Below are 27,305 nucleotides of genomic sequence, written 5' to 3'. Positions count from 1 at the left end.
GACTACCAGAGCTCTTCTTCCACCAATCCGTCAGGTTTGTATTCGACAACACTGGCAGCTCAGCAACTGACAAACCTCAGGTTGTCCATGGACTGCAAATACCTTCCCAGTCTCCACAGTCAGCCCTGGTAAACGGCCCCGGTGATGCGATCCCGAGCTTATCAAGCCCGTCAATAGAGCTGTACATTCAGGATAAGTTCAGTTGGTTGCAAAATAAGAGAGCTCCCAAAAGCGAGGTAGCCAGATTGATTTCTAGGTCCAATGGTAGGTATCTTTGTCGTTCTTTCCCTGAGACTAGCTTCGCTGACCATACTTTGACAATCTAGCAGCACCAGACAGCTTGGCGTTTCGTATCGGATCCGTTACACAGGCAAAGATGAATAGCGGTCATCGGCGAGAGCCTCCAGCGTCACCCAAATGCCTCACAAACCCAGGAAAAGCATATCTGACGCCTGCATCTCGAAATTGTTCCAGGGTCGACAAAAGGAACCTGGTATCCCGCTCGGCCACAAATATCCAAAACTCTCGTGCATCCGCACACCAACCAAGTGCTTCCAGTCGTCAACATGCGACTAAATATGACTTTCTATCTACGAATAATGCCCAACGACTCCAACGTCTGCCGCGCGGGACAGGAAGCTTCCTGCTGCATAACCAGAACGGCACTCACTCCGGAAACCAGGGCACAGGTACCGTGAATTATGGCATCAGGAGACAAAAACGGTGCAACCATCTTCCAAAGCGGATGGTGGAAGCTCTAGTAGCCTCCTTTGCAGAGCGTATTGAGAATACACAGCTGATTAGAGATCAATGAGAGAAAACAAAATGTCAAAAAGATGTTGACCTAAGAGCACGTCCTACGCACGCGCATTTGATGGAGAACGGCATGGTTAAGGGCAAAGACTTTATGGTTTCATTGTCCAACGAACATGTTAACACTGGTCTGATAAGCCCCGTTGGTGTATTGCATGAGAAATGACCATGTAGTTTGTCCTTGATTTGGCTTCGACAAGGCCCTGCTGATACTACCAAGAAAATTCCGGCACGGCTTGGATATTTTAGTATGGACAATCCCCAACTTCACGCCTCAACACATGTTGTGTTCGGCTATGACGGCGCTCATTGGAATCGCCTCACTTTGTAGATCTGAATCCCGGTTCCCGAGTGCGACAGTGCTCGCTTCATTCGAGTGCCCCTGCCGTATATCTAGATCCGTGGTTGGCGCTCCTTCATCGCCGAGTCGCTCGCATGATTCTACTCCATCGCCAGTCATGGCTTCGGGGTGCCTCGACCGTGCGCAGCCAATTGTCGCAACGCTATTAAAGCCGTCGGTGACTCTGTTGCTCGTCGTGTACCGTCTGAAGAGGCCGACCAACAATCGCGCCAAGGGCCGGAGAGTTGGGAGGCACGCGCTTACACATCCGATAGAAATTTCCACGTCACTCCACCACCAGACACAGGCGACAAGTTCTCCCAAGGTCAGCAGCTACTGGCGGCAACAAGGTCTCTACGGACCGTTTACTTACGGGTAAAGTCCCCATCTTCTCCACCGCGCAAGTCGAGCAGGCACCGGAGCCGCAGGCAACTGACGATAACCACGCTACAACATGGTCAGTTCACCAGCGTAATACTTCAGAGGGGCAAAATATTACAAGCCTCCGAGGAGAAAGATGCCAGAAACAGCCATCTTCCGAGCTCTGCTCAGCCGAAGCGAGGAAACCTGGCGGACGGGCAGGGCCAGGATTGCCACGTCGGTGACGATATTCGGGACCGCGACGCTGGTAAACCATATGCCTTTATCAATGCATGTGCCCTCTGTGGTGGACATACCCCAGGCCTTCCGGACGGGCCGACATTGGAATATGGTGAGGAGACAGACCGCGATCCACCACATGAGAACGATAACACCAAGCGAGTATCCACCAACCTTCATGGATCTTAATGGAAATATTCGACAGTACATGACCAAGATGGAGGCTTTGAGGAGGGCAATGCTGGTAGCATAGAGGATGTCGCCCACGGAAAGATACTTTTGCCTGTCAGCCTTACATACTAGACAGAGCATTGAAAGGACATACCAAAACTGCTCTGCTAAATACGTTAGGTTCTACTATCAGATTGGCAGCAAGGTGTTTCCCAGAGCCTCCACGATAGACCGCTGTTGCCCAGCGGTTAGCATCGTCGGCTCGCCATGACATGGGCTCGAATTGCTTACCAACAATACCGATAGCGATAAAGCCATAGATAAATAACTAAATTGGAGATCAGTACAGGCAAGTTATGCCGACTCGGGACCTCTACCATGGCAGAAATGACAATCCAGTCGTCAAGTCCATGTTTTATTCGTGTATATGTTCTCGCCCAGACCCGTAAGGCAACGAATAATGTCGCGAGCAAGCCCATGGCAATGCTCACTCTAATGATAAATGGACCTTCATCGTAGGCAAGGAATTGCGGTGCCAGATCCGGTTGGGAGGTCATTCTGCTGTTCGAGACCGCCCACGCAGAAGGAATCCACCCTGGTGACGCGGCTTGGGGAGCTGCCGACATTCGGTCATGTGTGCGGCGTGAATTTTAGGAGCGGCTGAGGCCAGGAATAACGGAGCCCAATACTTGTAATGACGTGTGTGAAAAATCGTCCGTGTCCAGAGTGATTAGCGCGTTACAGCCACAGGGGCCCCTTACCCTCACATATACCTAACGCTTGACTGGGAGGGCTAATTGTCGCTGATGGGAGATCCCCCCAAATGCATTCAAGTGAATCTCCTGTGCTGTGTTAAGGCGCCAGTGGCTTCCCTCGCAAGGTTCTAGTCCACTTGTAGCTAGAGCATTCAGCAGCGGTTTTCCAAACGCCAAGTCCCCTAGATAATAATAGGTATCTTCACACAGTATCGTCACAAGATAATACATTTTTGCGGTCAATTAGGGCTGTGGCTGTCATCGACATATCAGTGGCCGAGTGATCAACTAGCACCTCAACACAGCACAGGAGATGATTGTTCATCCCATGCGTGCCTTCCCGCTACGCTTCGTGCTCGCACTCAGTGTGCCGTATTGAGGGCTGCGGATGACATTGCTTCGGAAAGTAACGTAACGCAGTCCTTTTGAAGGAAGCGGTCAAGCGAGGCGCCCTGGGTACTTTGCCTCTTGTCCCATTATCACTGATCACTATTCCAAGGGGTGCTATAATACCTAGCCTGACCCAACCCTGATCTGTCACCATAAGCCAACTACGGGTCGGATTAAGGAGTCGGAGGATAAGGAGGTCGTACTGCATGGGAAAAGTGAGACTGTTCTCCGTCGAGGCTTGGGTCATGTGCCGTACGTGAGAGAGGGATGACGACGCGCACAACCTCCTCTCGAGCGTGGCATCAGTAGGGTGCATCAGATCGCTTACGAGAAAGCTTACCGCAGTAGTAGTCTCTTTACGTAGGAGGGCGGTCGTCGCGGCAGTCGACTGTCTCGTAGCTACGAAACTCTCTTTCCTGTGCTGTCGAAGGTAGCCAATGCGGTCACCTCCGCGCACAGTACGGGGGATGAGGTGCGAGCTCTCGATAAACCTTAATATGTTCTCCGCATTAGACTAACCTGAGTTGGGGCTTAGTCTCTGCCGTGATATCCAGCTTTGCGAGTCATACCAGCATATGACTGGTTCGGACAGAGGGGAGAACTGAGGATCGGGCGAAGGGAGACAGAAGCCAGGACAGATACGGACTGGTGCGAAACTACCGCAAAAACTCAACTGATTCGTAATGAGCTAATGCAGCTTTAATGCCCCATAAGCCAGTGCCAATTAGAAGCCAAAATACTTTGACGGGTAACGTGGGGGAAAGTGGAAAACCGGAGTAAATCCTGTCGAACCTTCGCCATTCGCGCGTATGCTTGCCTCTCCGTCTTGGATCTTTTTGCATCTGATCTATCCCACTCTACCGGATACACTGCGCATGCTCGATGCTGCGTAACGACAACCTGTGTCGCATACAAGCTACCTTCGGACATATGAAATTTGCGATGGCCTCTCAGAAGTCACGGAGGAAGCCTGATGCTGGACGCTCCAGGTCGGGATGCATAAATTGCAAGGCCAAGCGCGTAAGCGACTGTTGAGATAACGGTAGCTCTGCAAATCTCTGACAAAATCATCACTGAACAGGTCAAATGCGACGAGACAAAGCCAAACTGCAAAGCGTGCATTTCGCGAGGTGACACATGTGGTGGTTACCCCAAAGTCTTCAGGTGGTCCACCAAACACGAGAAACCGCCGAGAGGCAAGCATCAGCCTCCTGCGCAACCTTCTTCGGCCTCAGTTCTTACTCCCAACTTCCACCCTGGTACGATCGACTGGGAATCCTCAACGGAATCCGGAGGCGACTGGATGCAGCCACTTCAGGACTGGAATACGAACTTTTTCGGCCCATCTGACGATGCCGCGTGGGAGACTTTCATCTCTCAACCCAGCATCAATGAACTCGTTAGAGATATCCAGTGGTGCACTGATTCACCTAGCTTTGCCAATGCCACCGATGGCTCATCTTCAACCAACGTCCTCGGTGGTGTGGAAGGGGTGAATACTTTTGACAATCTATCTCGAGGCAGCTCAGACTTGGGTCTCTCGCCTCCTCGACTAGGACTCGAGGATACTGGCGTCCCCCCCACCATCGTACACGTTCCAACTTCCCTCATTGAGTACTGGTTCCACGAGGTCTGCACGATCTGGTCCCAATACGATTCCGACAAAAACTTCAATCGCATAATAGCCGCCGCCCTTTGGTCTAGCTCCGAAGCTGTTACTATCAGTCTTGAAAGCATGTCAGCAGCCTACCTCTCGTCAAAAGTACCCCATATGAGACAGACGTCAGTGTCCCTAATGAAATCTGCCACAAGAATCATCAAGGCCGAGCTTCTTAGCTTCCAGCACTCAGACCAGTTCACCTCAGTCCCCACAGGCCTTCTCTTTGCTCTGCTCTGCATAGGCACTAGCGTCTGCTGGCTCTACCCAGATCACCTAGGAATCCCTTACTTACGAGAGGCTAAAGGTCTTCTGCATCAAATAAACAGGCAGAAACGAAGCATGTGCGAGAAGGACCACAAGCTCTTGCATACCTTCAACAAGAGTTGGACCTACTGTGATATGCTCTTATCCGTGGTCGCCGGGAGTGGCCCGCGAAGTATAAGCGAAATGGACAGTGTCGACGACATCAGCGCCGATGGTTACCCAACTGCCGAAGAAGCTCAGTCGGACATCGATCAGGAACCACCTCATCCTTGGACCGGCGTCTCAACTACAATCTCAAAACTATTCACTCGAACGATGAAGCTTTGTCACAACTTTCACTTCAACCTTAAGCAACACAGTACAGTCACGGCACATAATTTAACTACTGCTTTAAATCTCATTGAGGAGGCAAAGGCCATCGAAGAGCGGTTGGTACGTCTGGACTTTGAAATCTCTCATCCGGTGGGAGAGACCGGAGATCAGAGAACGCCATGCGGACATCTGGTTAATATAGCGGAAGCGTACCGGCTAGCAGGGCTATTGCATCTCTATCAGACCTTTCCAGACTTGGTCATGCGACGGTTACCCAATAGCATCCTGACAGGTCAGCGAAATACCGGGACAGCCGGGGACGAGTTGATCATTCCCCTTGGTCTACGTCTCGTCAAGATTTTGAAGCAGCTCCCTCCAGACTCCGGCAGCAGGATGACCCAGCCTCTCCTCTGCATCACCGCCAGTATAGGGCTCCGATTCACCTCTTCAAACGCTACCCCGACCATTGAAGCCTGCGATATGTCAGAGTACATCAGCCATCTCTGCCGGGCAGACAAAGATACTGAGCAACCGAGTTCTGTAACCAGGTCAGAATTAGAGATTGGCAATGCACGGCAGTTTATTCTATGTCGGCTCAATGCCCTCGAAATGGCCCTCCCGCCTCGGCCAGTTGTCGTGGCGAGAAACCTTGTAAAGTCTATTTGGAACGCATATGATAATGATCGGACTGGCGTTAACAGAGTTCATTGGATTGATATTATGGAGAGGCAAGGCTTGCGGTCCTTATTTGGATAACCAAGGACAATGTAAAGCACTTGTGGGGGAGTCGTAGAGTCGAGACAATAGAAAGCCCCATCAGGGGGCCTATATAATGAGCTCTTAAGATCCCTTTTGACTTTCTTGGTCCTTTCCTAAAGCGTCTTATCTTATGCTGCCTTGAAGATTCAATCCTGCCCGCTTTTACTGACTTTCTGCCTTTATTAATATAAAGAGCTTTAACGTACCGGTACATGATAAGCTTGCGACGCATCCAAGCCTGCGACTCTCTTAAACTGTACAGCTAAAAAGACAAATTTTAACTTTTCTAAAATACGCTATAAGTGCTTCTTATTAGCTGCTTTCTGGCTTATTTTCCAATAAGTGAAGCGGTGCTCCACAAGCCCTAGAGCACTCAAAGAGATACAGCATGCATGTAAGGAGTAAGATTGCATTCACGGCCTGTATTCTGCTGTCGGCACTGGAGCCCTCTCAAACTGTACATTTAACACCCCTACGTCTATTTCCCCCCCATACAAGCGACATACCCACCTTATGAATCCCTGCATGAAACAAAATGTGAACAAGCTGCTTCTGTCAATCCTCCTGAACATCATCCTTGGCTAGCTTTAGGGCCTGGAAGGCCAGGTCCAGGACCTCAGCTTGCTTGTTTTAGCTCCTTGGACCTCCTTTGCTCGGTGCTGGGAGCTGATTCGATGATCTGATCCGATGCAATAACAGGCTCGCTGCGCTGTCCCAGGAGGGCTTCCATTTCCTGCACCATTTTGGTTAGCTATGAATGACTGCGGTGGGAAGGTCGCCGAGTAATAACAGAGTTGTACTGACAGGCCCCTGGAAGTTGTGGCCAAACGAAAGCCAATACGCCACAATGAGAAGGATGAAAATGCCGATGACAACGGAAACGTAATCTGCCGTGGTTAGTAGTTCTCTTCTTCGCTCATCTGCAGGTCGACATACTCATTTTGTTCCCGGACACTGGGATAGCTGGAGGGAAGCAGAAGAACCGTAGTTCATGTCAACGGAATACCCAGGTGGCAGGCACAAGATTCAGGCCTACCACGGATGTAAAGGTAACATATATGACTGTCACCCAATTGATGAGGGTCCCTCGTTTGAAGCCAAGCTGAAAAGGGGTCTCCCTAGACTGGTATTGAGCCAGGATCCGCCGACCCCTCAAAAGAAGTACGAGAACAGGAAGGGCATACGAGACATTGAGGAAAATAGTGCAAGACGCAATAAAAGCGTTTAATGCGACCGCCGGCCCAAGATGAAGAAGCCCAAATAGTGCATTAAAAACAAAAGAGAACAAGATGGTTCGGACAGGGACGTTAAGCCGTGGGTCAATATGAGCAAAGTACTCATGGAAAATGATGCCGTTATCTCTCGCAATGGCAAACATCAGCCTGCTGACACTGGTTGTGCAAGCATTGGTGCCATTGATAAAGCAGATTCCAAGCATAATACCCATGATGCAGCCCGCCACGCGGCTCCCGGTAGATTGAAATATCAGCTCGACAATAGGTATGCCAGTGGAGGTGGTCATGGCGCTCGAAGGATCGTCAAGGCAGAACAGCATGACGAGAATGAAAAGAGTTCCCCTAAAAGGCATTAACAATAGTAGCTTCTCAGAGTGCAGAAAACCGTACGTGGCGCCGCCAACTCCAATTGCGTACATCATGGCCCTGGGCGCATCCTTCCTTGGATTTAGCATCTTTTCAGTCATATGCAGGACTGCATCAAACCCGATCAGAGAGAGCGCGGATTGAAGGAGGCCGAGAATCCATGCTACTCCGTTCGACCATCCTGTCTCATTCTGGAAATTTGTAAAGACGAACTCTGGACTTGTCTTTTTCGAAAGGGAGAGAAGCACGATGCTGATGATGATGACGCTTAAGAGTGACCAGTATACTGAGAAGAGAAGGTTAGCATACGGCGAGTTTCGAGGTTTACCCCTGGCTTGAACACCCACAAGCAGCATCATTCCACCTTCCTAGGTTCTTGTTGCCCCAAATATTGGAAACTGCTGCAAACGAGAGGATGGCGAGGAAGATGAGGTACGTTGCCCACTGACGAGGTTCATACCTACCATCGGAGGCAATTACGCTCGCTGCGGAAATGAACTGGGCTTTCTGGTGTTAGTAAGAGCTGCGAACTTGAGGGAAAAAGGCGTTAAACCGGCGAAAAACCCCTCTGTGGTAACCAAAGTTAGCCATCCAGTGATGTTGATCCAGCCCGCAACAAAGCTCTGGTCATACCTACATCCATCAGCGCGCAATATCTCCGCCAAGTACCAGAGCTTACCGTGATTCTTCTCCATTTCTCAGTGCAAAGAACATAGACACAGTGATATTGGCCTCCAGCTTGGGCCAAATGGCTGCTATTTCACCAAGACTAGCAACTACTGTGAAGTTGCAGATGACGCAAGAGAAGAAGCCATAAAGATATGAGGTAGATCCACCAGAGGGGATGACAAGGCCGAGAGGACCGGCGAGGGCGATCCAGGTACTAGGAACTTCGCTCAGCGACAAACTTCATTGGTGACTGGAAAAGTCGTACTTGAGAATGGCAAAGGACATGGCTACCATTGTCAGTCTTGAAAGCCGGGGTAGTAGATGCCCTTCTGACTGGTGGTTCATGGTGGCTTTGTGAAAAGTCATGGCTTGTTGTAGTAGTGTTGAGGGCGCAAGATTCTGGGTATGTCTGACAAAGATGGTCCGTACTTGTCTCACCAATTTAGGAAGAAGGAAGGACATTGCTTGATCTTTAAAGGTTGAACAGCCCCTGAGTTTGAATATCGCCCCAACCTCTTATGACGGGTTGTCCATGCTTCCCTGTCGGACAAAGGGATTCGACCTGTTCGCTTGATCCAAGAGATTGTGAGTGCAGGGAAACAAGCCTCAGGGCCCAGGTGGCGGATGGCGGAGTCCGGGGATGTACCAGCACACCCAGTTCTGCCACATCGGAAGAGCGGAGACGATGGTAGGACTGCGTATGTCACCACTAGCTTCCGCCTGACATGGAACGCTTGCGGACCCGCGGCTTGGTGTCTAGATGAATGTGAGGGGAGGACAAGGTATAGTCTACAATAAGGTCATAGTTTCATTGTAAAAGCTCCCGTCTCTGAATGTGCTGTTTGACACGTCATCTCCTGGGCATTGAGGTTGCCGCAGATTGTACACCATCGCTTCTAGCAGTCACTTATTGGGGGAGGCCTACGGGACAGAGACCCGGAATGATGAAGTTCTGCCCCTTAAGTGACGTTTATGCAATCCCTGCGCCCTGAGCCAAGGATCTAGAGAATTCCACCGTCAGATCCGGTTCCACCTCCGCCAACAGAACCATATCATGTTATGATAAGGCTAGCGTTACTATCAATCTGACGAATTCTGCTATTCAAGACCCATCGACGACACTCTATGTTGCCTTGCTCATCCCTAATAGTCACTTTCCAAACCAAGCCTGATTCATTTGCTCCGCACCCGTAGAGCCGTGTCATCCAGTCGTGATATTCCGGAAGAGGATTAATGACCAGTCGATTTGGCTCTTAAATATGGCTTTCTCACTTTGCTAAACTTGACATCCCCAAGTGGAATAGAAAATGGATGGTCAACGGACTCAACTAACTCGGAAACAAGAATCCAGACGCTCCCCAACGTGGCGATAAAGAAGCATGCTCCTACTGCTTGTTGGAGTCGCTGTCAGTTTCAATCGCCCATCGTTCGTAGAAGAAACTTACCATCAGAACAGTCTGCCCGGAAACCATTGTAATTTTACACATTAGCCCAGCAGGGAAGTGACGAGAAAGAATAACCAGCCCAACACCGGCATTGAGAAAACAGAGTGTGGTTGCCAGGGCAATATTCCTCTTCAGAGACGAAGCCAAGTACGCGAGGGGGAATAACCACGCTAGCAACATCAGTATGCCTGGAACAAGTTGAACGCTATCAGCACAAGGGAATTGTCTCCATGCGTATTAGTGAAGCCCACCTGTGTCGTAGGTTTGGGGCGTATCGTCTGCAATGAGCCCGGCTGCCAACCAAGAGTTCTTGAGCGTAAAACACCAGAGGCTCAAACAGCCAAAAGAGATGGCTGGCAGGTGATTTCCCAGAATCTGCTCTATAATCGCTCCCACCATCATTAGAATGCCATCGAAGCGAAGGTTCACTGGCCTGCCAAATATTAGCTTGAAGGAAGAGAGGAGGGGAAAACGGCTCAATGGCTTACACGCCTGGAGTTTCATTGACCAGAGCTCCAGGAACGAACATGAGCTCACAAGCCAGAGGACCGAGTGCATTGAAGAAGCCGCAACAAGCGCTACGCCTCAATCTTAGTAGAGATGTTCTGGTGATAATAAAATGTAACCAACATTGGTGTGGGCTTGCTCAAGGATGCTGTGATGCGCTTGGCCCTCAGAGGAAGAGATGAAACGGGTTTGGACATGATTGAACTTTGAGGACTGATGGTTTGCGACGAGGAGCAGATTTCAGGGGAATTGTTAAATTACAGGGCTCATCCTATAGTATGAGGCAACTGTTTCCTTTTGTAACTTCACCAAGACCATAATGTGCTAGACCAGGTGAGTGGTCAAGACAGCATCCTGTATCCCCACAGGAACCGACCTGCATTAGCGGCCCGAAGTAGCTTTGCGGGGTCACAATATCTCCCAAATCGAGTATAGAGGCGATGAAGCAGCTCAACTCGCCCAACAGCAAATCCCTACGCTATGCCGTTTGAGGGTATCACCTGCCTGATCAAGGTAAATACCCGGATATCACGGAACGACGGGAAAAAAACCTTCATTTGCCGGGGCAACGGACAAGTGCTTGTCGAACTCTTCAGTGCTTATGCCTCGTAAGGCGTTTTAAGAAACTCTACCCACAAGGTCCGAGTACGGCAGCCAAGTGACTAGGGCACGGTCGGATCAAGGTAACTGTGCGGGTCATCTGTGTATGGCCGGGTTATCCCACTGATCACTTAGGTCTCATTGGCGAGGCAATGACAGACTCGGTTGAATTTGCCTTGTTTAGCAAACAGCGAGTGCAACCGGACCGAAGGAATATTCGCGGAAAGGGAGGGAATTCGACGGCCGGAAGATTGCACTTTGCCTCCTGTACTATATGGCTCCGCTGGCTTAGTCGCAGCAACTACAAAAGCCCGTCTCCTTTCTCAGATTTGTGCCTTGGGCTCTCAGCATATCGGACAACTCTAAGCCAGGGTACAATTCTCATCTCACGTCTTCTCGTGCCTTTGCCTCGAAAGACAGACCAGTTTGTCCACGATTTATCTGGTGTCTCTAAGATATGTACTCCCCAGGTTTGAAGATATTTGCCGCCATCACCTTGATGCAGCAGCGGAACTGGTAAATTCGTGAGATCTATGTCATCGCCAAAGATTTTATTTTGCTTGCATTGGCCCGTCGAAAGACTGTTTGGAGGTAAGGGGTCTCGAGTTGTAGCAAGGCGCATCTTTTCGAGGATATCCTTCCAATTTGAGTCAGGGGGAAGACCGAGACTACGTGCAATTCGACCGTATCGGAACTTGCTGTCATTTCGAAGGCTGGCAGCGTTTCCAAATATCTTCCAGAGGCCATTTCGAGTGCCTTTAACGTTGTGGAAAATCGGCGCCTTAGCGTTGGTTTCGCTGACTCTCCTCACAATCGCCCCAACTTCGAGATTGGGGTCAACTTCCTGATAAATATCGGCAAGATCTCCATCTTTGCGAAGGACCTCGACAAAGCTGCGGAAGTCAAGTTGCGGGTCGCCTTGATTCGAGTTTAGTGATGCTTTGCCAGAATAAAGGCGAATCATGATTGATGTGTGTTTTAGCGATGACAGAATCTGATGGTGGGTTAATCGGAACATGGTTATGACAAATTATGGGAGAATACAGTTACAATATCGCTAAAATCAATGGGTATTATTAAGGCCAGAATCGAACTTAGGGCTCTTTCTTAACAACAGAGGCCTAGTTCACTCATTACGGACCTTGAGGCGTAGTTCGGCGGACCGGAACGGAAAGCAGGAATAGATTACAAGGCAATGCGGAGCTCCGGAAACACAACGGATGGCCACTCTGGGCGGGAAGGATGCTATGTTTCCGCAGAGTTAAAGGGTTTGGAATAAAAGGTGTGTTTTCTTTTTGGAATAGTATTACCCGGATAAAGATTGGCAATCGAAAGTATATGGAGAGCACTAGAATTTTCCTCATTGCCTAACCCCTACACGACATTTTGTTTACCATGAAAGCAGTCTCTTCCGCCACGCGCCAGCTTCTTGGAGTGTCTTCAAAAAAGGTCACGTTCTACCACCCTACACACCCAGTGTTGCTAATAGTATGGCAATAAAGTAGTATATTGCAATATAACCCATATGATATGGACTTTCTCATATTGTGACAATATGATATGAGGAATTTGATATTGTGACAATACAATATGATGATGTCCATATTGGCAATATATTATTTATATTGGGTTGTCAGTCCTGGGGCGAAATTGCCTTTTGACAGAAGCGGGCAGGCCTTACCCTATACCAGCGACAGGGATACTGGGCATTTTATTGGCTAGCAGTCACCTTAACACACGTCTGTCTTTATTGACAATCAGACCTAATACGCGACCACGCGTTTCTTCCACGCGTCAGGGGAGGTGTAAGAGGCACGATTGGTACGGACCATGTTGGGCCAGGCCTACCGGTGGTTGCCTGCCGACATTGGCCATTGTCATCTCTGCCCACTTTCTTTATCACTGTCGAGCCTACTGACTAACCGTACCGCCATGCCTCAGCAACGCCTCCCTTTTGGCCAATGGTCGCAACGAAGAGAGTCGTCAATTTCAGTCGACTTTTCGGAGTTTTCCAGCCGGCAGTTGAATGACCTAGACCAGAGCCAAACGCCCAAATGCCAGTCATCTCGACCTCGCACAGCCTCCACAACCTCCTCCACCAAGCCCAGAACGTCATGGGTCTTCTCTCATATGCCAGACGAGAAGATGGAGACGAGATACTACAATCCGCGGACCGGAAAAGAAGAGTGGCGTTGCAAGCATTGTGACAGAGCATATGCCTGTTCTGGGGGTACTGCGGCTCCTGCAAAACATCTTATGGACCCTCCTCCTGACGGCCACGGTCTACCAAAAGGAGTCCTGCGAACAGCTAAAGTGACAACGATACGAACGATTCTCGAACAAGCTCGTGCTGCAGCAGAAGAAAATTCCCGCAAACGCCGTCGGCTCAACGATCAATTCGGAGATTCGATCAACCCTGACCAGCTCGAAGTGTTGTACGTGAGGTTTATTACGGCCTGCTCTCTCCCATTTCGGCTTGTAGAATGCCCAAAGTTCCGGGCACTCTTGGCCTACCTCAATGACGATATCGATACTTGGCTTCCAGATACGCACGAGACCATTAGGAAATGGATCATATGGCAGTATGAAGACCAGAAGGAGAAGGTCAAGCAGCGCATACAGTCGGCGAAGTCAAGAATTCACATTAGCTGCGACCTTTGGACTTCTCCTAACTCTTTGGCCATCTTGGGCGTCGTCGGCCACGATGTCACGGAAGACGGTCAGCTGGAACACCATATTTTGGCGTTGAAAGACATCGACAATGAGCACGACGGTTCTCACCTCACTGTGGCCATTTTGGAAGTGGTTGACGAATGGGGCTTTGCTTCAAAACTCGGATATTTCGTGATGGACAATGCTGGCAATAACGACACAATGATGATATCTCTTTCGCTTGGTCAGTACAACTCACCGTTTCTACTGACTGGTTCTAAGATCACACAGGCCTCCTTCGGCGGTATGACATCTGATACGATCCCAAAGTTCACCGACTCCGCTGCCAAGGTCATATCATCAATCTCGCCGCCAAAGCTCCCCTCTTTGCTACCGACAACGAGAAGCTCGAACGCGACGATCCAGGTCTGTATAATGTGACACTAAAGCATATTGAAGCGTGGCGGAAGAAGGGACCTCTGGCAAGCTTCACAACTTCGTCATTTACATCCAACGGAGTCTTCAGCGCACCCAAAAGTTTTTTGCTATCAGCCACAACTGTAAGCTTGCGCGAGACAACGACACAAGATGGAGCTCGTGGTATACTATGTTGAGAGCGGCCTTGAATCTTAGAGACGCAATTGACGGTTATTTCAACAAATGGATGGAAGCAGATTGCGCTGGAGACGGGCTCTCTTCGGAGGACTGGACCATCTTGGAGAAAATCAAGTCCTTCTTAGAGAAGCTGAAGACGACGACCAAGGTTCTCGAGTCATCGTTTGCAACACTCGACAATGTCCTCCTGGCTATGGACTTCGTATTGGCACAATTCGAAGCCGGCAAGGAGGCAAATGTCGACGATCTGGTGATGGCACCGATGTATAACTCGGGCTGGGCGAAGATGGACAAGTATTATCGCCTTACTGATGAATCACCTGCCTATGTTGCAGCTATCGTGCTCCACCCTTCGCATAAATGGCACTACATCCAGGAGAACTGGGAAAAGGAGTGGGTTGAGTCGTCGAAGGAGTTGCTTGAGACGCTGTGGAACGAATATAAGCCTGCGGAATCATCTCTTCCACTTTGCGAGGTCCCATCGGCGACCACGAACGAGTTCTTGAATTGGCGGAACAAGCACCTGCAGCCGCCACTCATCACGGACGAATATGAGCATTATTGCAAGTCTGAACGGGTTTATGGTTTTACAAGCGCCCTTGCATGGTGGCTAGAGGAGACGCAGCAGAAAAACTACCCGAGCCTGAGCAAGATGGCCGTGGATATATTGCCAATTCCTGCAATGTCTGCGGAGCCCGAACGACTCTTCTCTGGGGCAAAAATAACCATTACAGACCGTCGAAATCGACTTGGGAGTGATGTGATTGAAGCATTGGAGTGCCTGAAGTCATGGGTTGGGATACGAGATTTTCAAGGTGACGAGATTTTCGATGAGGCAGTTGAATGATGAGGTCACGTGGAATATATTGGATGTATTGTCTCACTGCCAATATACTGGGTTCTTGGCAATACAATACAATATGGGTCCTGTTCATATTGGGTAATACAATATCGCCTCTTGACAATACGATATTATTGCGAGGGGGTCCATATTGCCAATATACGTATTGTTTATATTATTAGCAACACTGTACACACCCCATACAAAGACCGTATGTGAGGCTGTTCTCCACAAGCCAATCGTACTTGAGCTGGGGTGGAGCACGAGACCAGGTTTACGAGAATGCTCTCCCATCTTTGGAATCAACAAGGCCGACGAGGATCGTTGTCGGGATTACAGGTGCAACAGGTGCCCCGTACGCGATCCGCATCTTAACCCTTCTTCACCACCTAGGTGTGGAGACTCATCTTATCATTAGCAAATGGGCATTAGCCACACTCAAATACGAAACATTCATGAGCGAAGCTGATATTCGAGGCCTTGCGAGTAGATCATACACGGCAAAAGATCTCTCAGCACCAATCGCTTCAGGATCCTTTCAGCATGACGGAATGATGATCGTTCCCTGTACCATGAAAACTCTTGCTGCAGTACGATCTGGTTACTGCGATGACCTAATATCAAGAGCCGCCGATGTCACACTCAAGGAAGACCGCAAACTACTCCTAGCTATTCGGGAAACACCTTTGAGTTCTATTCATCTTGAGAATATGCTTGCTCTTCGTCGTGCTAACGCCATCATCTTCCCTCCTGTTCCGGCTTTCTATACCAGGCCTGGGGGTGTCGATGATATTGTCGATCAAAGTGCTGGAAGGATGTTGGATATGATGGGAATATTCACTGATGGATTTGAGCGATGGGAGGGGTTCAAGAAAGCTCAGACTGAGATGTAGCCGGGATATGAGCAAGATGTCGGCTGAACTATTTCATAAGCTGATATGAGCTTCAAGCGTCCCGAAACCAAATCGTATTACTTTCATTTATAAGCCTTACTTATTGAAAAAGAAAACTGTGTGAATTAGCAGGCTACCCTCGTAATACCTATGGCGGCATATCTTGCGGACCATGATCACCTTCTATCGGCAACTCGAAGCCGAAGTTCGCGCCGAAGGAGTTCATTTCGGCCTCGAAAGTACGATCTGTCATAGGGACAAAGGCCTCTTCTCGAGGCTCATTGTTAAGACCAATGTCTTGTGATGTCGCAGAGGGACCTGTAAATGTGGTGTTGCTTTGGAATGCAACGGTTGTAGACGGAATTGCTTCCTCAGAGGCCTCTCTCCGTGCTTTACCATACGTTTCCATAGCGTGACAAAGTTCTCGAATCCTTTTCCCTAAATCTTTTGCGGCCGTGGACACATCTCCGTACTTCTGTGATAGATTGCGTGCTCGTACAAAGCATTCACGGATTTGGTCGTCATATCCTGAGGTCAAATACGGTAACATGGTTGAGCGATGCTTCTCAACGTAGCCCGCCACTAGAAACATAAGAGCACAAATGGACGCGAGGATGTGCTGGTAGTACGGTCGCTGGTTACGATACATGTCCGTGACATTGTCCAGTTTGAATAGTGACCCTGTGACCCTGACTGCTAATTCCATGGCCTGTGGAAGGTATAGTTTGCTCTTCTCTATATCCGATGTTGGAAAGAAATAAGGACGTAGCAGAAGGCTCTTTATCGACGCAGCTCGGTAGATCAGCAATAACAGCCATGACGGAGGTAAGTTTGATGGTTCATCAAACCAAACCTCCATGTCAGGAAGGTCTTTGTCCCCGACGCACTTTTTCTGCCACTGTTGAATCTGGAAAACCAATAGTTCCATCACATCATCATCGATACGAGTATTTCCCCTGGCCGCGATGGATATAGGTTCGTCAAATCTGTCGCTGATGTGAATGAGCATGTACATAGCCTTTGCATATGGCATATCGTCCTATAGCATTCCAAGTTAGCGGATAAGCTCAGTGTATTTCATTGATGTTTCTAGGGATGTTGCGAAAAGCAAAACTAGGTGACTCACTATGAATGTAGGCGTGAGACTGAACGCGGCGTTGGGGAAGTTCGCGGGCAAGCCAGTCATAGCGCTCCATTGACGATCGAGTATAATTACGGAGCACATGATAGCAGAAGCCTCTCTACGTTGAGAATCGGTCTTGAGAATGTGATTTAACATGTCGCTATTGTGGAAGCCAAGTTCCATCAACATACGTGCAGCAATGCCACATAACCTTAATGCAAGCCTTGAGAGGTCGTGGGAGAAATAATAGTAGCCCTTGATCAGATATGTTAGCATGCTATGATAGGGAATTAGCTGGCTGGGTTTGTTTACCAGTAGTAAGGCGATGGTGACTTGTTTGATACTAGTTGTAGAAGATGTAATTGCGGCGTTGGCTGAGGGCATAAAGTTAGAATGAAGGACGGATGCCATCGTTGCAAGTAAAGTGTCTTTTGAGACTTGTGCTACTACAGCCAGCATAAGTACCAAGATGATCAGATCATCATCATCAGGTTGGTTGCTCTCTCCACCCAAAGATTGGTTCGTATCACTGGAATAGCATGATTCCAGTTGGCTTCTAACTCTGTCAATGTTGACAAATGGTTGCAGTTCTCCTATGACTCTGTGATATGTATCTGCAGCATCTTTGGCTTCCTGTAGCGATAACCATGACCGGAATTGCAATAGCTGATAGCGGTCAAAATGACGTCTGGACGGCCAATGTGGTATGGGCGGCAATACAGCATCGTTACCATTTACACTTGGTAGCATGGGTTGGTGCGATGATGATGTGAGATAACCCAGTTGTCGCAAAGTGATTTGTACCAGGTTCATGCTGTAGTCTGGACTTGTAGGACCATAAAAGTATGATAAAACAATATTGCAGGAGTGGAAGATAATGTGTTCTTGGAAGGTCTAAGTTACATGTATCTGAGAGGAGCACAGCTCCTCACTTTAGTATCCACATCCCAGCCATCAGCAGATCGGACCACCTTAGTCATACGGTCTCAACAAAGTAATGGCTAGCATAGCTTGGAGTGGTATCTGTTTGAGTGGCATGCGGCCGTCTGTTTGACAAACTTGTGTGGTCACCAGGTGTTGAATATGTGGGGTGTCACGTGTGGGTCAAGGATCTTGAGATTAAAAGCAGGTCCTTCAGCGGCAGATACTTAACGAGAACACGAAGACAACACGAATACACTGATTCAACTAATGGACCGAATGCACGTACTGTCTGACACCAGGTGCATGCAATGTGTGGGGTGAAGCAACTGAACCTAGGCTGTGGGTCCCATTACTTTGCGCTTCAACCATGGCCTTGACTTGTTGCAACTCGGTGCGAAGACTTGCAACAAGACTTGTAAGGTCACTGTCATTGCCGCTTCCGCATCCATTACTAGGTACATCTGGTGCCCCTGAACTACTTGGTAGAATGGCTGGAGACGGCGGACCATTGGCTGCGGCTGGTGTTAGCGGCGGCGAAAGGCTTCGATTAGACTCGTCGCTTTGGAACGCTGATGGCTGTGCCGGAGCTCTGGTAACGCTGGCTGTAGCTGTAACTGTTTCTATGCCTGGAGAAACAGTCTCTTCATCGTAGAGGCATGTCCGACCCCGGTTTTCGCAGTAGTCGCATGGCTGCCGGCCGTCGCATTTGCCTTTCCGTCGTCGGCAAGCGATACATGCACGAGCAGCATACGGAGCTCGTCGTTTGCCGGTAACAGTGGGTAACGAGTTCCCTGTTCTTTTAGTGGCGCGTGAAATCATTCTGTTGCTTGGTAGGGAATGGCCAAAAGCAGAAACAGCGAAGACGGAAAGGGAAGACGGAAAGGGAAGACGGAAAGGGAAGACGGAAAGGGAAGACGGAAAGGGAAGACGGAAAGGGAAGACGGAAAGGGAAGACGGAAAGGAAATGACTGAGAGGCAGCAGAATATGAGACTTCTAAAGTTTTAAATTAGTTCCGGTAAAATCGCTATTCCGAAAACCGGAACTTAAACTAGCGCTAACAAAGGAAGTATGTAAAGCTAATAACGCCGGCGAGTGCGGCATTAGCTGCGGCATCATTAACCCCACATAAGCCGATGTCTGGAAGACCGTCCCGCTGCCAAGTCTGCCAAGTATTTAACCACGATCAATTGGTGAACCGCCAGATAGAAATTCTTGTCAACATATCGCTAGTACGACACTTTCCTTACATTTGGCGTGTTCTCTCTCTCTGAATATGTTTAACTTTGCCCGTTTTATAGCATGGCTGCTCTTGGTCCTCGCAGTTGACGCCAAGTCGCCGTCAACTTCCTCGTTAGGACCCCGAGGCCCTCCAACTGTGACCATCAAGAATGGCACCTTGAGTGGCATTTTTAATAGCCACTACGACCAGGAGTTCTTTCTCGGTATACCCTATGCGGCGCCGCCTGTAAATGACCTCCGTCTGCGCAAACCCCAGCCTGCACAACCTTGGGCCGGCATTCGGAAGTCAGAGTCCTATGGAGCGCGCTGCCTTAGAAACGATATTCGACTGGCTGGATTTAGTCAAAACTTCACAGACCCGGTCAGCGAAGACTGTCTCCACATCAACATTGTACGGCCAGCAACCCAGCGTTCACCACTTCCCGTGCTCGTATGGATACACGGGGGGGCATTCCAGGAGGGCAGCGCCAGCGACGGCAGGACCAATGGAACCTTTCTCGTGCAGACATCCGTGGAGATGGGAACGCCAATTATTTTCGTCAGCTTCAATTATCGTCTCGGTGCTTTTGGCTTTCTGGGTGGCCTGGAAATAGAGGCGGCTGGCGTATCTAATATTGCCCTTTACGACCAACGGCAGGCTCTCCATTGGGTCCAAGAAAACATCGGATATTTTGGCGGAGATGCATCGCAGGTGACGATAATGGGCCAGTCAGCTGGTGCTATGTCAGTCGGATTTCATCTCCTCGCCTTTGGAGGCCGAAACGATGGTCTCTTCAATGCCGCAATCGCACAAAGTGGAGGCCCCTATACGGCACCGGTTCTCAGCCGTGAGATATCGGATCGAGAAGCCGATTTCAACATGGTACTGAACAAAACTGGTTGTTTAGACTCTAAAGACTCACTGAACTGTCTACGCGCAGCTCCCGCTGAGTTATTGCAACAAGCTGGTTCTCTCATGACACCTTCATTTGTTGTTGATGGCGGAATAATTACAGCACCTAGCGAAGAGCTTTTACACTCGGGCCGCTTTGCGAAAGTACCTTTACTCATTGGTTCGACGAGGAATGAGGGAACATCTCTACTGCAGCAAATATTGGGTACGACGGGCTCATTTGATACTGAGGAGCACTTCAAATCGTTCATCAAGACTTCTTGGATAAGAGGCCCAATTAATGATACAGTCGCCAAACATTGGGCGCAACTGTACGCTCAGGAAATTAAGACCCCTTCGACAGCTGGTCTAGGTACTGTGAAGCCGAACCCCGGGCCAAAGTACGGTAACTATTATGGCCAGGCAACGTTGTGGCTGGGTGACATGACGTTCACTGCTGGAAGGCGTTTTGCAACCCAAGCATGGGCAAGAGAAAACGTCCCGAGCTATAGCTACTTACACGACGCTGTACCAGCAAACATGAATCCAGATACGCTTGGAGCTGCCCATTTTTCAGATGTGGCATATACGTTTAGGGACACGGAAGGCTTTGGCTGGGAGACAAACCCTTTCCCAGCCGAGCCTAACCTGAGGGAGAAACATGTAAAACTCGCCGAACTCATGAGCCGAATGTGGATCAGCTTCGCAACCAAGCGGAACCCGAACTTTCACAATGGTCAGTTACGTGTTACCTTATAGACCACCTTCAGACACCGCCTTTCCTTGAAACTAACTTATGATATGTTTTTAGTATGCGATTTTCATACAACTTGGCCGACATATACTAATAAACGCCCCGTTAATATGGTGTTTGAAACTACTCAAAGTCATTTGCAGGCTGATGACTGGCGAGCCGAAGCAATCAGCATGATGTCTCTTATGCCGGGTACCCGTCCAGCTGCAGGTGATAATCATTGTTAGGGCTGCTATTAAGTCAATTAAATTATATTAGAATATAAAACCAAAGTAGACTAAGAACTTACCCTTTATGTATCATCTTAATTAATTACACCATCAGCAGGTGGATCAAAAATCTCTCAATCTCTCCCCTCTCTTTCACCACACATGTCGCAACCACCAAGCATGTCACAAATAAATCAAGAGGCAAATATCATTCTTGTTCTTCAAGTCCCTTGAAAAGACCCAGTTTTGGGTCTTCGTTGTGCCGCAAGGACCTACAGGACGCCGTACAGTTCACTCTGGCGCCGATACCGCGGCATCCCTGCTCGGTGCGATGTCACTCCGGAATTACGTAGACTATCCGACCTAGAAGAACAGAGTATTGTTCGATTCAATCTAGACCTTGGCTCGCGAGGTTTCCCCCCTGAGACTGCGTGATGTAGAAGAAATAGCTTACTGAGTGCTGGCCGGTCGCGATGCGTCACCTGTTGGCAAGTGCTAGACACGTGGATTCATTAATTACCACTCAGAACTTAGAACGCACTTTAATTATAGATACGACTATCGGAGAGCTAAACGTAAAGATCTGACCATTATCTGCAATTAGTTCTTACTTATAGAGAATATAATTGCAAAGTATGGTATTAGCTCTGCCATTACGAAACCTCTGATAGATCGATATCCTAACCTTAGTCAGAGGGGGCGTGAGACGACATAAAACCCCTCGCGAGAAAATGTTGTTGAATTGCGCAGTGATGCTGGGTGTAGTTGATAAAATCAAGGTCATTATTATTATTGTCATGGTGAGAGCTCCCTAGGGGTTTATATCCCATGCGATTCCATCTAGGACTTTCAACTTTCAATCTAGGACTTTGTGATGTGACCCTGAAGTGAGGGGGAAGCTCCCAATTATTCCAACATTTGGTGTTTCGATTCCAGGTGGTCTAAGGCAGTATAGTTGCCCTTGCCGGAAATAGGAAGTCCCTGTTGGCGCTGCTGTTGTTCGCACAGATAACAGTACCAGAACCTCTTCGTGGGGTCCTGCTTGAGTTTTATGTCTTCACCATACTGCCAGACGACTGATGTCCTTTTCTTGGAGATAGTGGCCATGGTGTAGCTGGTGAGTGGACTGTTCAGACACGTTTGCCACATTAGAAGGACTGCTGAAGTCGCGAGCGACGCGTTTGCCTCTATACTTTTAATAGCGCAGGAATCTGCGCGCGTTGGATGTTAACCTAATAGCGGAACGATGGTTCGCGCGTCGTGTCGACGGGAAGCTGCGACGGGAGACCCCTCATGACCACTCAATTAGGCATAGCTCTTACCCTATCAGGTTAGACAATTGGAGCTCCAGGAGCTGGTTGCCAATCAATCCAATCCAATTGCCTCCAATCCAATAACATCACTGTTGCTTTCACAGCGCCGTCGAATCCGTATTTGCGACAAATCCTCGAGTTACACGATGCGTCATTGGCAAAGGAGGTGCCGTGGAGTCGGCAGTCAGTGCGTGATACCATGTGGAAAATATTTGAGGTCAAGAAAGGAGATGAGCAACTTTGTTCTCGACGTATTAGCAATTCCTGCCATGTCTGTCGATCCTGAGCGGACTTTTAGTGTCACAAAGTTGACCGGAAGCTCGCAAAGGCACAGCTTAAGCCCCGAGATCATAGAGGAAATACAGTGCTTACCGAATTGGCTAGGCCATCAAGCGATCACTGTCAGCGCTGCCCTCAAATCAAACAAATCAAATCCGGGGTCATATTTGATTTATTTGATCGCCCTCAACGTTGGATTTGTTGTTTGAAATATTTATTCAAATATTTCAAATATTTCAAATCACAGCTTCCGTGCTCTCCATACTACTACCATTTCCAATCTCCCACTGGAGTTCATCCCTCCCTCCTGCTGCCGTGCCGAGCTTCACTGCGCCATGCCTCACCCAGTTCTTGAGGCATTGCAGCTTCTCTAGTGTTTCCGTCGTCATTGAAAGCCTCTGGGACGTCAACGTCAACTTGGCCAGGCTAAACGACCTCTCGCAATCGGTCGCCATCGCCGGTATCGCAAGTATATCCAGAGCCAACTGGCTGACCATGGGAAACTGCCCCTGCCGAGCCATCCACCACTCAATTGGATCCTCGGTTTCCTGCGACTCCAGCCGCAGATACCGCTCCAGCTCGCTACCCATCGCCGTAGCCTTCGCTGTCCTGCTTTTGACCCACTGCTTGAACACACTGCCTTTAGATGTTTTCCCTGGCACGCTTGGGGATGCCGCTGTCTCCACAGTTGCCTTTTGCTGCTCATCCACCGGCCCGTCGCAACGGTATCAGCGGTCGAGGTAGTCAGAGAGTCCGATTTTAGCATCCCTTACCCACACAAGCTGCTCCTCCGACGCCCAGTTCATCTCTAGATAGCTCATGCCGAGCGACGGATGGAGGATAATGGATGCGGCGAACAACGGCGACTCTCCAAGCTTGGTGTAGTACTCGTTGAGTTTCTGCCAGGCAGTGATGATTGAGAGTCTCAGATAGCGTCGGTGGTCCTTTCCCATGTCGTCAGTTCCCAATGATCCCGATGGCTTGCCCGATCCATCATCACACTGTCCCGAGCCGCGACCTGGCAAGGAGCTTTCCATTGACTTTCGTGGATACAGATCCATCTCGCAATCCCTTAACCGAGCAGGAAGCTGCCGATTTCGGTCTGGTCGCCCTCGGCGTAGTTCGACCTGCGAATCGGTGTTCTCTCCTGCTGCCTCGTCTGGGGCAGCCTATAGAACAGCTTCCGACCTTCCAGGTGTTCCAGCAAGTATTCCATGCCTGTCATTACCTCCCTCGCTACCCCGCCCCTGCGTTCTCATAGTCTGCAGATGGAACGGCTCAAGGATATGCTTGATTTCTGCCAAGAGCCTCCAGACATTCCCCTTTAACATGTCGGCCTCGGGTAGCCATTTCTCCACTTCTGGATGAACCAAGAACGCCCTAATATCTCCCTGCTTGACGGGCGCTCGAGAGATCATAAGGTAAATGGAGTTCCATCTCGTGTCATTGTTCATGACGACCTCGAGCTCCGCCGTCGACTCACTCGCCAAGAGATATTCTTGTGCTTCATCGTTCTCGCGTGAGATCCTCTTAAAGAGCTCACACCTCTGAGGGGACGACCTGATGAACTTGACAACATTGTGGAGTTTTCCCACCGGCACTTCGAACCATTCCGGGATAAGGACTCTTCCAAAACATATCGTTTGTTCCTCCATATTGCTCGCGGAAGATCTGCAACGGTAGGGTGGTCAGGTAAAGCCACCTGCGTCATCAGCTCAAATTGACTCGCCAAATTTCGCGGTGGCCGGAGAAGGGCAAAGGCAGAGGGTGGGGAAGGGAGCATGATATTGTTAGATTCCATCAGGTTAGGCGTCGATTGTGAAGGAATGGCACGCGTCGGGGAGAAGTAAACAGACTGGCACCGACGCGGTTTAATATTGTGGGGGCGACGGACGGGAAGGGTAAGAAGCTACTTTCTCCTTGGCTGATTTATGTGTTGTCATCAAGCGTACCTCACTAATAGATGTCGCGAAAAATAGCTCTGATTGGTCAGGTCCACTCTCTGACATCCATCAGGTTCCGGGTAAGTAGCAAAGGCACGCTCACCAGCCTGGCAGGTTATACTCTCAACCCTATACCCTGTATCAAATATATCAAATGTCATTTCAAATCCGGGGTTTTCCATTTGTTTGATTTGATATAAGATTCTGGCATATTTGATTGATTTGTTTGGCTGTTTGTTTGATTGCATTTGATTTGTGGGCAGCGCTGGTACCCGTGTCTCTATCTCCTGAGTGCATGTAGACCTCCACTGTGGTCACGTCGAGGGGTTCGGGCCAATCGGAAGGCGTCAAATAAAGGGTACATAATTGCTCTGCTAATTAGGTGGTGATAGTGTCACGAGCTCGGATTCTCTGAAGTGTCTGATTGGATGTGTGTATGTTCTTGATTGCGTCCTCTCCCCGCTCTGAGTCCCTGTACATCCTTTATGCAGAAGTAGCTAGAAGGATATTGCTATAGCAGTGACACGCCATGTATACGCCCTGCTACCCAAATACACATCGTGACAGATAGAAGTCCCAACAATGCTGGTTGTTACAAATACGGCAGCCGTAAGCAGTCTGACTACGCAGCTTCGGCCTCTTCCTATCCTTTCTATCCTCATTGCCGCTTACCTCTGTAAGAGGGTTTCATTCCAGTCCCTTTACTCGCAGCTGTCCCTGCCGGCATCCCTGACAGGCCAGGCAGTCTGACTGTACCTTGCGGATAACATGATTGATCTCCCGATTGATGTGTTCCCTCTGTAATTCGGGCCTTCGTAGATCACGCTCGTCCCCTGCTCGGTAGCGCTGCCTTGACTGACTGTCATGGCCATAGGTGTTGAATAATTCGTCATAAATGCACTCTCGCCACTCCCTTTGATTCATATATCTCTGCCAATTTGGCTGTGGACCGCGGAATTGAGCAACATAGCTACTAACGAGGGCCACGTCGAGGAGGAAAGTCCATGCAAGTGCCTGCCATGCACCACGGCGTAAGGGATAATCGTATGCATAATATGACCTTAATTGATCGCCACGGTCAACGTGGTTCATTTGGTCGTTATACTCAGCAGCCACTGTCGGAATGTTGATCAATTCGACAGCTTCGTTACCGAAAAAGCGGCGTACTGGCTTGGCTTCTGACTTTCCTGACGACAGCTTCTTCCTCTGCCGTATGGCACGCGCATTGCCGGCACCGGTGAACACAGTAGTCAAAAATAATACAAGCTTATTGTCTTTCCAAGCGGTTTGGTTGACCTTGGGATACGATACGAAGACGAATTAGTAGGGGTTTCTCACTGGGAAGTATCTGAAGTCGGTACCTGGTTGTCAGGGGTCGGTATCGTCTTGACCGTATTAAATTCGTACATTGTACTAGCCTTGCCGTCATTATTCTTATCCCATACCAATTCCTCAATGATACCGCTGTTCGTGCGAGCTGTGCCTGTGGTCCCGTGGCCGTTGTTGCAGAGGATAAGGAAGAGGCCTGATGACGAGAAAAGGTTATCCACAAAGACGTGATATGTCGCTTTGGGCAGCATATTTGTAAGAGCGACAACGACGGCCTGGGTCGGATTCATCGTCACAGGTTTGTCTTCTGTATCAGGGGCCGAGACTGTGACCTTTCTTCGCTTGCTTGGCGGATCTTGCTATAATGACTTCTGTGTTGAAATTTCAACGCCAATAGCGCCGTGAGATGTCTCCTTGATATGCCACAGCCACCGAATAAAGAAGCCATATTGGGCAATGACCCATATCTTGAAGCCCATGGGATTAGGCTTGCTTTTGATAACCGTTGTGTCCTCGCTTTTGCCCGTATAGCGTACCATGTACTCATCGGCGGCAAGGTGTGACCCGGGGAAGAATATCTGCATAGATACGGCGTATATATGGTCAGACCACTCTTCAACGCCTTGGAATACCTTTGGAATAGGTGCGGTCTCATTATATTTGGGTGGATAAAGGGACGAACATGCCTATGGAGCAGTTGAAACTTATCGTAGGAGATGAACTTGATAAATGAGTGCGTAGGGTGTTGATTACCGGGCCTGAGGGTAGTTCAATAGCTTCTTATCGTCCTTTCATTATTTATTCCCATATATATTAGCACACCAATCATCACCTATATCTCCTCGAGAGTTGTTCCGCCTAGGAAGTCAACACGCACTCAGGAGATGGGGCCCCTTGATATTCCCCTCTCTGACTAATCATCACATCTAATTTGTATGAAGAAGTGATTTTCACGAAATACTTCCTTAGCTGCATTAGTCTGTAGCTAGTATTGATGTATTTCACGAGATATTACGATAGGTGCTGACAGCTACTTGTAGAGCCTTGCAGTGAACCAAGCGATGACATAAAATATCTTATCATTAGCCTTTGGACTATTATATATTTTAGTCATACACCTGTAGTCTTAGTAACGTAATATTGCTGAGGCCTTAGTAATTAGATGAAGTCAATGGGGTGTGTACCATATAACCGCGGAAGTTATAATTCCTAATCATTAACGTGCGTGATAAGCGAGGGGTCAAAACAAGCGAGCGGTCAATTCTCCACCAGAATCCTCTTCACCTTACTTCAATCGACATTCCTCTGCCAAAACACACGCCACAGCCAAGTGACGAAGCTAACATCGTTCTTGCCCTTCAGGCGTTTCAAAATGACCCACAATCGAAGGTGTGTCGCGCTGCTACGATCTACAAAGTCTCAAATACAACCTT

General features: G+C 49.1%; 7 protein-coding genes across 7 annotated transcripts; 3 read left to right on the top strand and 4 right to left on the bottom strand.

Annotated features, from left to right (window-relative positions):
* Positions 1–1,087: 1,087 nt before the first annotated feature.
* On the bottom strand, positions 1,088–2,481 carry NCS54_01496500 (Hypothetical protein; the record flags this gene model as incomplete). The annotated part of the gene is made up of 6 exons (XM_053160084.1): positions 1,088–1,470; positions 1,527–1,600; positions 1,653–2,029; positions 2,079–2,158; positions 2,216–2,252; positions 2,416–2,481. 6 exons carry the CDS (start codon positions 2,479–2,481, stop codon positions 1,088–1,090), a joined length of 1,017 nt encoding a protein of 338 aa, XP_053016059.1.
* A 1,530-nt stretch (positions 2,482–4,011) lies between these two features.
* NCS54_01496400 (Zn(2)-C6 fungal-type domain-containing protein) lies at positions 4,012–6,061 on the top strand (the record flags this gene model as incomplete). The annotated part of the gene is made up of 2 exons (XM_053160083.1): positions 4,012–4,089; positions 4,151–6,061. The coding sequence occupies 2 exons, from the start codon at positions 4,012–4,014 to the stop codon at positions 6,059–6,061; spliced, it is 1,989 nt and encodes a 662-aa protein (XP_053016058.1).
* Positions 6,062–6,680: 619 nt separating this feature from the next.
* On the bottom strand, positions 6,681–7,004 carry NCS54_01496300 (Zn(2)-C6 fungal-type domain-containing protein; the record flags this gene model as incomplete). The annotated part of the gene is made up of 3 exons (XM_053160082.1): positions 6,681–6,797; positions 6,869–6,951; positions 7,001–7,004. The coding sequence occupies 3 exons, from the start codon at positions 7,002–7,004 to the stop codon at positions 6,681–6,683; spliced, it is 204 nt and encodes a 67-aa protein (XP_053016057.1).
* A 54-nt stretch (positions 7,005–7,058) lies between these two features.
* NCS54_01496200 (Hypothetical protein) lies at positions 7,059–8,619 on the bottom strand (the record flags this gene model as incomplete). Its single annotated transcript, XM_053160081.1, has 6 exons — positions 7,059–7,641; positions 7,690–7,951; positions 8,013–8,168; positions 8,219–8,298; positions 8,345–8,548; positions 8,600–8,619. The coding sequence occupies 6 exons, from the start codon at positions 8,617–8,619 to the stop codon at positions 7,059–7,061; spliced, it is 1,305 nt and encodes a 434-aa protein (XP_053016056.1).
* Positions 8,620–15,566: 6,947 nt separating this feature from the next.
* NCS54_01496100 (Flavin prenyltransferase PAD1, mitochondrial) lies at positions 15,567–15,887 on the top strand (the record flags this gene model as incomplete). The annotated part of the gene is made up of 1 exon (XM_053160080.1): positions 15,567–15,887. One exon carries the CDS (start codon positions 15,567–15,569, stop codon positions 15,885–15,887), a length of 321 nt encoding a protein of 106 aa, XP_053016055.1.
* A 148-nt stretch (positions 15,888–16,035) lies between these two features.
* Positions 16,036–17,421, bottom strand: NCS54_01496000 (Fungal-trans domain-containing protein; the record flags this gene model as incomplete). The annotated part of the gene is made up of 3 exons (XM_053160079.1): positions 16,036–16,926; positions 17,014–17,265; positions 17,323–17,421. The coding sequence occupies 3 exons, from the start codon at positions 17,419–17,421 to the stop codon at positions 16,036–16,038; spliced, it is 1,242 nt and encodes a 413-aa protein (XP_053016054.1).
* Positions 17,422–19,208: 1,787 nt separating this feature from the next.
* On the top strand, positions 19,209–20,804 carry NCS54_01495900 (Carboxylic ester hydrolase; the record flags this gene model as incomplete). Its single annotated transcript, XM_053160078.1, has 1 exon — positions 19,209–20,804. One exon carries the CDS (start codon positions 19,209–19,211, stop codon positions 20,802–20,804), a length of 1,596 nt encoding a protein of 531 aa, XP_053016053.1.
* Positions 20,805–27,305: the final 6,501 nt, after the last annotated feature.

This window comes from Fusarium falciforme, chromosome 13 (assembly GCF_026873545.1).
Source record: "Fusarium falciforme chromosome 13, complete sequence".
NCBI lineage: Eukaryota > Fungi > Ascomycota > Sordariomycetes > Hypocreales > Nectriaceae > Fusarium > Fusarium falciforme.
Note: the sequence above shows the minus strand (reverse complement) of the source record. Positions and strands in the feature narration are given on the sequence as shown.